Raw genomic sequence first — 14,418 nt, forward strand, 5'->3', positions numbered from 1 at the left:
AGTGTGATGGCTGTTGTCCCTGTCTGGTGGTATAATCTGAGGGAGAGCTTCATTATTTAATGGGTTGTCTCTGATATCCATGAATGGCTTAATGCACAGAAACAATATTATGATTACTACAGGCAGCATTATTTATTACAGTGAACATTGCAGTGTGTCTGTGTGTATTTGTGTGTACTAAGTTCCGTCCTGTCTGTATAGCTGGTGATGGAGTTCTGTGGGGCGGGCTCCGTGACAGACCTAGTGAAGAACACCAAGGGTAACTCTCTGAAGGAGGACTGGATCGCTTACATCTGCAGAGAAATCCTCAGGGTGAGAAACCACACTGCACCCAACCGTAGAACCATTACACAACAGTCTTTAAGGCCAAGCACCCGCGTAAATACCTACAGTGGAAAAGCACCATTACAGACTCCCTCCAGAGGGCGTCGAACCCCTGACTGAACTCTGACCTCTCTTGATACCCAGGGCCTCTCGCACCTCCACCAACACAAGGTCATCCACAGAGACATCAAGGGACAGAACGTGCTGCTGACGGAGAACGCAGAGGTCAAACTCGGTGAGAGGATGGATGCTAAACTGTTCATGTGTTTGCTCTGCTGCTTCCTGTGTGTTATCTACATGGTTTATATGTACAGTGTGTGGGCTTGTTGTGATGAATATGTAATCCTGAGCTCTATACTATCAATCTAGTTTGAGGAGTTAGTGAGGTAACTTTGGTCAACTCTGAGGTCAACTCAGGATAACCGGGACCACAAAATTGGCTCACCTTTTAGCCAGGTACATTTCTATGGCAATGAATCCTTCAGATGTAATCTGGTCTGCGGCAGGCTAACTACATTGAATGTAATGTCTGAGCGGCGAGTTAAGCACAAATTAAATCAGATTCCCTCCCTCTCACATTACGTCATCATCCCCTTCACCTGAACAGCTTCTACCCCCAAGCCATAAGACTGATACGTAGTTAGGTACAGTGGGGCAAAAAAGTATTTAGTCAGCCACGAATTGTGCAAGTTCTCCCACTTAAGAAGATGAGAGGCCTGTAATTTTCATCATAGGTACACTTAAACTATGATAGACAAAATGAGAGAAAAAAAAACAAAAAAATCACATTTTAGGATTTTTAATGAATTTATTTGCAAATTATGGTGGAAAATAAGTATTTGGTCAATAACAAAGGTTTATCTCAATACTTTGTTATATACCCTTTGTTGGCAATGACAGAGGTCAAACGTTTTCTGTAAGTCTTCACAAGTTTTTCACACACTGCTGCTGGTATTTTGGCCCATTCCTCCATTCAGATCTCCTCTAGAGCAGTGATGTTTTGGGGCTGTTGCTAGGCAACATGGACTTTCAACTCCCTCCAAAGATTTTCTATGGGGTTGAGATCTTGAGATCTAGGCCACTCCAGGACCTTGAAATGCTTCTTACGAAGCCACTCCTTCATTGCCCGGGCGGTGTGTTTGGGATCATTGTCATGCTGAAACACCCAGCCACGTTTCATCTTCAATGCCCATGCTGATGGGAGGAGGTTTTCACTCAAAATCTCACGATACATGGCCCCATTCATTCTTTCCTTTACACGGATCAGTCATCCTGGTCCCTTTGCAGAAAAACAGCCCCAAAGCATGATGTTTCCACCCCCATGCTTCACAGTAGGTATGGTGTTCTTTGGATGCAACTCAGCATTCTTTGTCCTCCAAACACGACGAGTTGTGTTTTTACCATATTTTTTTTATTTTGGTTTCATCTGACCATATGCCATTGTCCCAGTCTTCTTCTGGATCATCGAAATGCTCTCTAGCAAACTTCAGACGGGCCTGGACATGTACTGGCTTAAGCAGGGGGACACGTCTGGCACTGCAGGTTTTGAGTCCTTGGCAGTGTAGTGTGTGGTAGGCTTTGTTACTTTGGTCCCAGCTCTCTGCAGGTCATTCACTAGGTCCCCCCGTGTGGTTCTGGGATTTTTGCTCACCGTTCTTGTGATCATTTTGACCCCACGGGGTGAGATCTTGCGTGGAGCCCCAGATCGAGGGAGATTATCAGTGGTCTTGTATGTCTTCCATTTCCTAATAATTGCTCCCACAGTTGATTTCTTCAAACCAAGCTGCTTACCTATTGCAGATTCAGTCTTCCCAGCCTGGTGCAGGTCCTTTGACAGCTCTTTGGTCATGGCCATAGTGGAGTTTGGTGTGTGACTGTTTGAGGTTGTGGACAGGTGTCTTTTATACTGATAACAAGTTCAAACAGGTGCCATTAATGCAGGTAACGAGTGGAGGACAGAGGAGCCTCTTAAAGAAGGTACAGGTCTGTGAGATCCAGAAATCTTGCTTGTTTGTAGGTGACCAATACTTATTTTCCACCATAATTTGCAAATAAATAAATAAAAAATCCTACAATGTGATTTTCTGGATTTTTTTGTCTTCTCATTTTGTCTGTCATAGTTGAAGTGTACCTATGATGAAAATTACAGGCCTCTCTCATCTTTTTAAGTGGGAGAACTTGCACAATTGGTGGCTGACTAAATACTTTTTGCCCCACTGTATATACTTACCAATAGCTACTCGCACAATCTACATTGACCCTTTTTGCACTCTTTTGACTCATCCAAAAGCTGTTGCAGTTTATCTATCCTATTGACTAGACACTTTATACTCTTCTATATGTTCATGTCTATCTCAATAACCTTGTACCCCTGCACATTGACTTGGTACTGGTACCCTGTGTTTATGCCTTGTGTTATTATTTTTCTATTATTTCTCTTCTTCTCTCTGCATTGTTGGGAAGGGCCCGTAAGTAATTATTTCACTCTTAGTCTAGATATGTTGTTTACGAAGCATGTAACAAATACAATTTGATTACATTTTTATAAATTTGATTTTGATTTGAGGAACACAACTGATTAAATATTTTATTAATCAAACGTGTTTTTGTGTGAGAAATACCTATCACGTTGCACATTTAGTAATGACAAATGCACGTCACGCACAGAAACTTTTGTTTGACTTAATACAATTATTTTATCAATAGGAGTGGGGAACAAGGTGCTCATATATTGATAACCACATCAAAACACACCAAAGTAATAAAATAAGGATGCAATTTCTAAAAGTCTCTTTCACACGATAGCCTGCTGAATTTGCAAGATACATTTTCTTTCAATTTAAATGAAGAGTTTTAAATGAAGAGTTTGGCATTCAACTAGCCATGTGCGACATGCACACGCAGTTACAAGCCTGCTAGAGGCAGGCGGTCAAGCAATATCCACCGTTATAGTACGGATGAAGCCTGAGCTGGAATGGGAAGCTAACTGAAGCTGGCTAGCTTTAGAAAACCCTGAGTAGATCTAGCTTGCAGGGGGTATACCCCTCTGCTCTTTGAGCCTGTAAGTTACCCTCCAGTGTGTGTTTACAGCAGCTTTCCTCAGTCTAAACATTGACTCACCCCCAGGCACTCTATGCATTTGTATTATTTCTTTATCTACAACTTAACTAAATCAAGACTTGAAGCAAAGTCAAAAAAGAGAATAGTTGCTAATATTCTACTACTAATACTGACTTCTGTCCTCTCCACTGTGGCCAGTGGACTTTGGGGTGAGTGCTCAGCTGGACAGGACTGTGGGGCGCAGGAACACCTTCATTGGTACGCCTTATTGGATGGCCCCTGAGGTCATCGCCTGTGACGAGAACCCTGACTCCACCTATGACTACAGGGTAATGACCCCTTTCCATCCTAACGTGTGTCTATGTTTGTGTTTGAGAGTGGCTACTAATTCTCACTGGTGTGTCCACAGAGTGATATCTGGTCCCTGGGGATCACAGCCATAGAGACGGCAGAGGGAGCTCCTCGTAAGTACAGTACAGTGAGGCCACACACACATCTGACTCCACTTTATTACCCTATTCATCTACAAACACACACAGCCACGAAACAGCTTTATCTCCAGCTCTCAAGAACACATTCCGCATAACATAAACCTGCAGTAGAGAGATTGAATAATCTTCCTCCTGTCTCATTACTGGCCCATAAATCAAGCCCCGTGTTTAAGAGATGGCTCATTCACCACTGTGCTGCTCATGTAAGATACGAGATGGGGGGGGGCTATTGATCTGTGGCGCTAGATTGCCTACTCTATATCAAATCGCCTTCAGAAAGTATTTGTACCCCTTGACTTATTCCACATTTTGTGTTACAGACTGAATTCAAAATGTATAAAATATATTTATGTTCTCTCCCATCTACACACAATACCTCATAATGGCAGTGAAAATGTTTTTGGAAATTTTAGCTAATTTATTGAAATGAAATGCAGATATCTAATTTACATAATTATTCCCCTTTGCTATGACACTCCAAATTGAGCTTCGGTGCATCCAATTTCCTTTTATCTTCCTTGAGATGTCACTACAACTTCATACACCTGTGCCAATTCAATTGTTTGGACATGATTTAGAAAGAAACACACCTGTCTATATAAGGTCCTACAGTTGACAGTGCATGTCAGAGCAGAGACTATACCATATACCAAGTTCAAGAAACTGTCTGTAGATCTCAGAGAGAATTATGATGAGGCATATCTGGGGAAGAGTAATAAACAATTTCTAGAGTGCTGAAAATATCCAAGAGCACAGTGGTCTCCATCATTGGGAAATGGAAAAAATATGGTACTTCCAACACTGCCTAGAGCTGGCTGTTCAACCAAACTGAGCAACTGGACAAGAAGGAACTTTGTCAGGGGGGTGACCAAGAACCCAATAACCACTCTGACAGAACTACAGAGATTTTGGGCTGAGATGGGAGAGCCTGCCAGAAGGACAACTGTCTCTACAGCATTTCACCAAGCTAGGCCCCACCCACTTGGGAGCAAGGCCCAGCTTTTCAGAATTTGTTTTTCCCCACAAAATGGCTTTATTACAGACATGAATACTTGTCATTTTCATCAGCTGTCTGGGTGGCTGGTCTCAGACCATCCCGCAGGTGAAGAAGCCTGATGTGGAGTTCCTGGGCTGACGTGGTACATGTAGTCTATGGTTGTGATGCCGGTTGGACGTAATACCAAAATCTCTAAAACAACGTTTTTTATTAACAACGTTAATAAATTAGCTTATGGACGAGAAATTAACATGACATTTTCTGGCAACAGCTCTGGTGGTCATTCCTGCAGTCAGCATGCCAATTGCATGCTCTCTCAACTTGAGACATCTGTGGCATTGGGTTGTGTGACACAACTGCACATTTTAGAGTGGCCTTTTATTGCCCCCAGCCCAAGGTACACCTGTGTAATGATCATGCTGTTTAATGAGCTTGATATGCCACATCAGTCAGGTGGATGGATTATCTTGGCAAAGGAGAAATGCTCACTATCTGGGATGTAAACTAATTTGTTCAGTATAATACATTTTGAATTCAGTCTGTAACCCAACAAAATGTTGAATAATTCAAGGGGTATGAATACTTTCTAAAGGCACTATCACTGCACACTGCTCCCACTGTAGGCAGCTTTGAAGGGGGGGGGGGGCCTAACTGAAGGAGTCTCTCTCGGAAGCCTGGTGCTCCTGCTGTTGCTGTACCCACCTAGTATGCATGACAGCCCATGGGTCGTTCAATGAAATTAGTGTTTTTTTGTGTCCCTTTTGATATTTTAAGAGTGTGCACAAATATTTAATTTTAAAAGCCTGTGATATTAAATGAAGAGCCCTCTAATATGGAGCACATGAAAATGAAGACTTGCTAAAATGAAGCATTTTGACATAACCCTGTGTGCACACTTTGTGACTTCAAGGAAGATTTTAACCCATTTCCGTTTCACCATCATTGTAAAGCCCTAGTTATGTTGCATTGACAAGGTCATTTCTGGCAATTATTATTTATTTACTGTTATTATTGGTTCCTTTTAAGGTCAAATAAAAAAAACTACCCTCATTTTAAGGTCAACCCTGTTAAGTGAACTGAATACATTTTAATATGGTGAAACTATTACTTAAATATTTAAAAAAATCCAAACAGCATTTTAACATCTTATGCTCAAACCGTAGTGTAAAAGCAGGTGAGCTGGCTCTACTCTTTTTGGCCAAGTTCTGGTGTTTTGTGGTGGAAAACTGAGCATGTCAAGCATAACACGTCAGCCCTGTTATCCATAGCTAGACAGGCTAGAAATGTTTTCATTTCATTTATGAAGCTTGCATTCAATTTCCCCTCGCTGTTGCATACAAGCTTCCATTCCCCCTGTCTCGAGGGGATTTATGGCATGTTTTTTTCTTTGTATTATCTTTTACCAGATCTAATGTGTTATATTCTTCTACAATCATTTCACATTTCCACAAACTTCAACGTGTTTCCTTTCAAATGGTATCAGGAATATGCATATCCTTGCTTCAGGTCCTGAGCTACAGGCAGTTAGATTTGGGTATGCCATTTTAGTCAAATAGTTTAAAAAGGGTCCGATCCCTAAAAATAAATCGCCAACCCCGTTACTTTACTTGGCACTTAATAGGCACTTACTATAGTAATTTAGTTTATTTAACCTCTTGAGATGGGAAAACAAATTGGTGTGGTGTGCCATCATTAATTATGCAACATGGACTTACATTCTCACTAATGCTGTGTTAGTTTCTACTGGTTACTGTGGGATACTACTGGCTAATTGTCATTTTTTCAAAACCTTACCAAACCACCCTGTGGTCTGACATGATCAGACTAGTTTCACTAATTTGAACAAACCGACATACATTCTAGATGTGCAAAACAGGTGAAACGTGCCTGTCTGTCTGTACAGGTGTCACATTTAAGTTCCCACAGATGCACATACAAAACATATCCAGCACAACCCTTATACATGTCCAGAGTAAGGAATGGCCAACTTAAACTGGTCATGTAATCATTGTGTCGTCACAAGGTTCTGAAATAAAACCCACTGAATGCCTTGGGCAGTTTCAGAAGTACCGCCAGTGTATGCATTCTAGAATGCCTTTTATTGTTGAGCTGATAGCAAAACCTGTCTGGTTAGGTTAGCTACGCTGGGAAGACGAGGAGTAAGTGTTGCTCAAACAAGACAATGGGGCAATAGGTGTGAGGGAACAAAGAAAGGATAAGGATTGGGATTAGGAAGACCACAGATATTGACTGGGAGTAGCTAGGCTATTAGTGTAACAATTTTCTGCATAGAATTATGTGCTCCATTACAAGTGTATACTGTATAGTAATATACTACTGGTATTTATACTGTATAGTAATATACTACTGGTATTTATACTGTATAGTAATACACTACTGGTATTTATACTGTATAGTAATATACTACTGGTATTTATACTGTATAGTAATACACTACTGGTATTTATACTGTATAGTAATACACTACTGGTATTTAAATTCTGTTTTGATTTAAATGCTTGGTGGGTATAATACCAATCCATAATACCTTTTCCCCATACCTCTCGCTCTCCCCCCCTCTCTCTCCACCTCCAGCTCTGTGTGATATGCACCCAATGAGAGCTCTGTTCCTCATCCCGAGGAACCCCCCTCCCAAACTCAAGTCCAAGAAGTGGTGAGTGTGCTGTTTAGGTTCTGCTGTTGTTTTTTCTGAAACGTCAGTTTTATTTTAGGACATAGCTATTGTGTCTTGACTCCCCTCACTGCCCTCCATCCCTTCCTCTACAGTGATAAGATTCCTTCCTTACCCTAGCCCTGCTGCGCTTTACGGAACTATTTACATCCAACACCAGCTGGCCATGGATTCCTTTCATACACTGTACTTTCCACTGGAAGTACAGTGACGTGAGAAATGTTATCACTCAGACTAAATCAACATTAGGGCTGTGGCAGTCATGACATTTTCTCAGTTGGTTATTGTCTTGCAAAAGACTGCCAGTCTTACGGTAATTTACCGTTAATTAACATAAACACGTTTAGTATTTCCAGTATTTACGCGCCTTTGGAACATTACATTAAAACGTAGTATAATATATCAATTGAATATACACCAACACAATAAATCCATGATTTATTTTATTCACGTCTAAAGAAACATTATGATATGAGGAAAATGTATTTCAGAAGAACAGAATATGAGTTGGCCTACTGTAGGCGTATGTTATTTGGCAATGTTCCTGCTTTAGGCTTGTTCATTTAGCTGACAAGCTATTCTTATGTCCCGTGGCATTATATTATTTTATTTTATAGTAAGAAGAATATAATAATAAGAATATAATTTGAACTTAGCTGAATAAAGTAGAAATATTTTTACCATTACAGAGCAAGTGCGCATATGAAGTGGCTATGTTGAGCGTAAAAGTGATACTTTGAAACAAGTCCAATGTGCTAGATTTAGTGATTTGTCAACTTTAGTTGTGAATGATACAGACCTTTTAGAATGCCTTAGAAATCAAAACATACACAGGCTGCATGATGCTACTATAGGCTATTGATGGTTTGAGAAAGTAGCAAAAACAGCTTGCGGCTCTCTGTTCCTTGCCTCATCAGTCAGTTAACATGACCTTCATGAATTCTGAAGCCTTTATGTGCTTATTTTGATTACATACATGCTTCAAAGTTCACAAAAGGATCTCATAGAACTCTTCTAAGCCTTTACCACAGGCCTTATTTTTGGTGTTTATCCCCCAAAAAACTATTCTTTCCCCATTTAATTCCCCCATAGCAATGGCTGAACGAACCAGAGGTAACTCATTTACGTTTTTTAGGACTACAAACTGTGGAGCTCTATTAGTCCAGTAGTCACCAACCGGTCGATATCCAAGGCATTCCTAGTTGATCACCAAACGTTTCTGTACAAAGCCCAATGATAAAAGCCTTGCATTCCCATGAAAATACCAGTGAAAGATCTCCCTAAAGGAGCACTGTTGTACATTGCCACTTTAAATGAATGGACACTGACTGTCTTTCTGCCTCTATTTCACTCTCCCACGCACACAGACCTTTCCTGTTCTTCTTCTCTTTTTCTGAACACTCTTCTTGGGATAGTTTTCATTCCCAATTACATGTGACCTACAGGAGATACCAGGCCTCCTAAAAGTCCCACTCACACCAGCTGTCCCATCTCTGTCCACCAAACAGATGTTACTCATTATCCTCCTCTGCCTCACCTGACTCTGACACTCATTACCCCCCCCCCCCTTCAGGTCTAAGAAGTTTATAGATTTTATTGAAGGCTGCCTGGTGAAGACGTACACCAGCCGGCCGTCCACAGAGCAGCTCCTGAAGCACTCGTTCATCCGGGACCAGCCCACAGAGCGCCAAGTCCGCATCCAGCTCAAAGACCACATTGACCGCACACGCAAGAAGAGGGGAGAGAAGGGTGAGAGAGGGAAGGGCCGGCCTGAACCTGACTGAGGCCTCTGTAATTTGGGTTGAGCTATTTTGTGTTTTCCATATAATGGTTGTTGGAGACTGAGGGTGGGGTGTATTTTTGATTGGAGTGTGGGGGTGAGGTGTATTATGGTATGGAGGGTGAGGTATATTATGGTATGGAGGGTGGAGTGTATTATGGTATGGAGGGTGGAGTGTATTATAGTATGGAGGGTGGGGTGTATTATGGTATGGAGGGTGGGGTGTATTATGGTATGGAGGGTGGGGTGTATTATGGTATGGAGGGTGGGGTGTATTATGGTATGGAGGGTGGGGTGTATTATGGTATGGAGGGTGGGGTGTATTATGGTATGGAGGGTGGAGTGTATTATGGTATGGAGGGTGGGGTGTATTATGGTATGGAGGGTGGGGTGTATTATGGTATGGAGGGTGAGGGTGGGATGTATTGTGGTTTTGAGGGTGAGGGTGGGATGTATTATGGTTTGGAGGGTGAGGTTGGGATGTATTGTGGTTTGGAGGGTGAGGTTGGGATGTATTGTGGTTTGGAGGGTGAGGTTGGGATGTATTGTGGTTTGGAGGGTGAGGTTGGGATGTATTGTGGTTTGGAGGGTGAGGGTGGGATGTATTGTGGTTTGGAGGGTGAGGGTGGGATGTATTATGGTTTGGAGGGTGAGGTTGGGATGTATTATGGTTTGGAGGGTGAGGTTGGGATGTATTGTGGTTTGGAGGGTGAGGGTGGGATGTATTATGGTTTGGAGGGTGAGGTTGGGATGTATTATGGTTTGGAGGGTGAGGTTGGGATGTATTGTGGTTTGGAGGGTGAGGTTGGGATGTATTATGGTCATTGTTTGCAGTACTATAGTGCATTCTGCAAAATATTTAGAGCCCTTCATTTTTTCCACATTTTGTTACGTTACAGCCTTATTGTAAAATGGATCAAATATTTTTTTTCACTCATCAATCTACAAGCAATACCCCATGATGACAAGGAAAAACACTATATAATACATTACTTACCTAACTATTCAGACCCTTTGTTATGAGACTTGCAATTGAGCTCAGGTGCATCCTGTTTCCATTGATCATCCTTGAGATGTTTCTACAACTTGATTGGAGTCCACTTGTGGTAAATTCAATTGATTGGACATGATTTGGAAAGGCACACACCTGTCTATATAAGGTCCCATAGTTGACAGTGCATGTCAGAGCAAAAAACAAGTCATGAGGTCAAAGGAATTGTCCGTAGAGCTCAGAGATAGGATTGTGTCGATGCACAGTATCAAAACATTTCTGCAGCATTGAAAGTCCTTCAAGAACACAGTGGCTTCCCATCATTTTTAAATGGAAGAAGTTTGGAACCACCAAGACTCTTCCTAGGCCAGATGGAAGCCACTCTTCATTAAAAAGCACATGACAGCCTGCTTGGAGTTTGCCAAAATGCACCTAAAGGACTCTCAGACCATGTGAAACAAGATACTCTGGTCTGATGAAACCAAGATTGAGCTATTTGGCCTGAAAGCAAAGTGTCACATCTGGAGGAAACCTGGCACCATCCCTACGGTGAAGCATGGTGATGGCAGCATCATGCTGTGGGGATGTTTTTCAGCGGCAGGGACTGGGAGACCAGAGGGAAAGATGATTGGAGCAAAGTACAGAGATATCCTTGATGAAAACCTGCTCCAGAGCACTCAGGATCTCAGACTGTGGCAAAGGTTCACCTTCCAACAGGACAACGACCCTAAGCACACAGCCAAGACAATGCAGGAGTGGCTTCGGGACCCGTCTCTGAATGTCCTTGAGTGGCCCAACCCGAGCCTGGACTTGAACCCGATCGAACAGCACTGGAGAGACCTGAAAATTGCTGTGCAGCGACACTCCCCATCCAACCTGACAGAGCTTGAGAGGATTTGCAGAGGAGAATGGGAGAAACTCCCCAAATACAGGTGTGCCAAGCTTGTAGCGTCATAGCCAAGAAGACGCAATGCTATAATCGTTGCCAAAGGTGCTTCAACAACGTACTTAGTGAAGGGTCTGAATACTTGCGTAAATGTGATATTTCGGGTATTATTTTAAATCATATAAAAAAATTGCAAACATTTCTAAAAATATGTTTTTGCTTTGTAATTATGGGGTATTGTGAGTAGATTGAGGCGAAAAAAATGATTTAATCCATTATTGAATAAGGATGTAACGTAACAATGTGGAAAAAATCAAGAGGTCTGAATACTTTCCGAATGCACTGTAGATGCTATGCGTTCTCACTTCTGTTCTCACTCTTACTGTCTTTGTTTCAGAGGAGACAGAGTATGAGTACAGTGGCAGTGATGAGGAGGATGAGAACCGTGGGGAAGACGGAGAGTCCAGGTAACACAACACTACCCCAGCAACGTTACTACCCCAGCAACGTTACTACCCCAACAACGTTACTACCCCAGTAACGTTACTACCCCAGCAACGTTACTACCCCAGCAACGTTACTACCCCAGCAACGTTACTACCCCAGCAACGTTACTACCCCAGCAACGTTACTACCCCAACAACGTTACTACCCCAGCAACGTTACTACCCCAACAACGTTACTACCCCAGCAACGTTACTACCCCAGCAACGTTACTACCCCAGCAACGTTACTACCCCAGCAGCAACGTTACTACCCCACCAGCAACGTTACTACCCCACCAGCAACGTTACTACCCCAGCAATGTTACTACCCCACCAGCAATGTTACTACCCCAGCAACGTTACTACCCCACCAGCAATGTTACTACCCCAGCAACGTTACTACCCCACCAGCAATGTTACTACCCCAGCAACGTTACTACCCCAGCAACGTTACTACCCCAGCAACGTTACCACCCCAGCAACGTTACTATCCCAGCAACGTTACTACCCCAGCAACGTTACTACCCCAACAACGTTACTACCCCAACAACGTTACTACCCCAGCAACGTTACTACCCCAGCAACGTTACTACCCCACCAGCAACGTTACTACCCCACCAGCAACGTTACTACCCCACCAGCAACGTTACTACCCCAGCAACGTTACTACCCCACCAGCAATGTTACTACCCCAGCAACGTTACTACCCTGCTATATGTCTCTGTCTCTCTGCATCGTCCTCTCTAACCCTTCCACCTCTCTCTCTCTCCGTCCTCTAGTACCTCCATCTTGAATGTGCCTGGTGAGTCGACGTTGAGGCGGGACTTCCTGCGTCTGCAGCAGGAGAACAAGGAGCGATCAGAGGCTCTGAAGAGACAGCAGGCCCAGCTGGCCGCCCAGCGCCGAGACCCAGAGGAACACAAGAGACAGCTGCTGCACGACCGACAGAAACGCATCGAGGAGCAGAAAGAACAGCGCCGCCGCCTGGAAGAGGTAATATACACAGGCCTTATATCAATTACATTTGCTCACCTCCTGCGCCCTCTCTGCTCCGTCCTCTCTCACCTCCTGCGCCCACTCTGCTCCGTCCTCTCTCACCTCCTGCGCCCTCTCTGCTCCGTCCTCTCTCACCTCCTGCGCCCTCTCTGCTCCGTCCTCTCTCACCTCCTGCGCCCTCTCTCCTCCGTCCTCTCTCACCTCCTGCGCCCTCTCTCCTCCGTCCTCTCTCACCTCCTGCGCCCTCTCTCCTCCGTCCTCTCTCACCTCCTGCGCCCTCTCTCCTCCGTCCTCTCTCGCCTCCTGCGCCCTCTCTCCTCCGTCCTCTCTCACCTCTTGCGCCCTCTCTCCTCTGTCCTCTCTCACCTCCTGCGCCCTCTCTCCTCCGTCCTCTCTCACCTCCTGCGCCCTCTCTCCTCCGTCCTCTCTCACCTCCTGCGCCCTCTCTCCTCCGTCCTCTCTCACCTCCTGCGCCCTCTCCTCCGTCCTCTCTCACCTCCTGCGCCCTCTCTCCTCCGTCCTCTCTCACCTCCTGCGCCCTCTCTCCTCCGTCCTCTCTCACCTCCTGCGCCCTCTCTCCTCCGTCCTCTCTCACCTCCTGCGCCCTCTCTCCTCCGTCCTCTCTCACCTCCTGCGCCCTCTCTCCTCCGTCCTCTCTCACCTCCTGCGCCCTCTCTCCTCCGTCCTCTCTCACCTCCTGCGCCCTCTCTCCTCCGTCCTCTCTCACCTCCTGCGCCCTCTCTCCTCCGTCCTCTCTCACCTCCTGCGCCCTCTCTCCTCCGTCCTCTCTCACCTCCTGCGCCCTCTCTCCTCCGTCCTCTCTCACCTCTTGCGCCCTCTCTCCTCTGTCCTCTCTCACCTCCTGCGCCCTTTCTCCCCCGTCCTCTCACCTCCTTTTGAAAAAGGTAAAAGTTAATCGAGGAGAGTTGGTGAGAAGAGGGAAAGTGGACAAATGCACTCGTATGAAATGACTTTTACAGGGTGGATCCCAAAATAAATGTGTGAAGTGCTAAAAACCAATTTAGTTAGTTGTGCAAGACATTTTATCAATAAAAGGAGGCTATCGAGGAGGGTAGGACTGTCTTCTGTTTGTCTACTAACAAATTTACACACACCTCAACCATTTATCGGTTTCCGAGTCACGGAGGAGAGAGGACGGAGGACTGGCTTTTGCCCAAATGAGAGAACTCCACTGACACACGGTCCCACACAGCCTTATCAACTGCGGCTAGTGTTCTTTAGCAGGTTCAAGTAAACCACAATTTTACCCTTTGAGGTAAAACCAGTGACCAACATGGTTCAGCTGACTTTATTCTAACTTACAGAGAATGAATCATCACAAGCTTTTATACAGCTATTTATGTCACCCCAAGTCTCTAAGGTGTTCACAGTAGCCAGGTTTACTGGGCTTGTACTAGGCTATTATGTATATTGCCAAAACACACTGTACAGTGTTTTTGAAGATGCCATAATACAGCAGGATATGAAGCTTGCTAATTTAGCAAGTTGTTAATGCCAGGTAGCCTAGTGGTTAGAACGTTGGGCCAGTAACCGAAAGGTTGCTGGATCGAATCTCTGAGCTGACAAGGTACAAATCTGTCGTTCTGTTCCCCGGTAGGCCGTCATTGTAAATAAGAATTTGTTCTTAACTGACTTGCCTAGTTAAATTAAAGTTCAATTAAAATAGATATCTATATTGCAATTTTTTTATCATTA

At 44.1% G+C, this 14,418-nt stretch overlaps 1 protein-coding gene across 5 annotated transcripts in view; it reads left to right on the plus strand.

Moving 5' to 3' along the window:
• Positions 1–14,418, plus strand: part of LOC109875630 (misshapen-like kinase 1) — a 60,202-nt gene that overhangs the window by 14,633 nt on the left and 31,151 nt on the right. For all 5 annotated transcript variants that reach the window (XM_031808247.1, XM_031808248.1, XM_031808250.1 and 2 more), the window contains exons 4-11: positions 202–312; positions 469–559; positions 3,583–3,713; positions 3,794–3,848; positions 7,468–7,546; positions 9,138–9,313; positions 11,619–11,688; positions 12,486–12,699. In XM_031808247.1, the coding sequence (XP_031664107.1) occupies positions 202–312; positions 469–559; positions 3,583–3,713; positions 3,794–3,848; positions 7,468–7,546; positions 9,138–9,313; positions 11,619–11,688; positions 12,486–12,699 (927 nt within the window). The remainder of the gene's footprint in view (positions 1–201; positions 313–468; positions 560–3,582; positions 3,714–3,793; positions 3,849–7,467; positions 7,547–9,137; positions 9,314–11,618; positions 11,689–12,485; positions 12,700–14,418) is intronic.

Source organism: Oncorhynchus kisutch, linkage group LG28 (genome assembly GCF_002021735.2).
Source record: "Oncorhynchus kisutch isolate 150728-3 linkage group LG28, Okis_V2, whole genome shotgun sequence".
In the NCBI taxonomy this organism is placed as follows: Eukaryota; Metazoa; Chordata; class Actinopteri; order Salmoniformes; family Salmonidae; genus Oncorhynchus; species Oncorhynchus kisutch.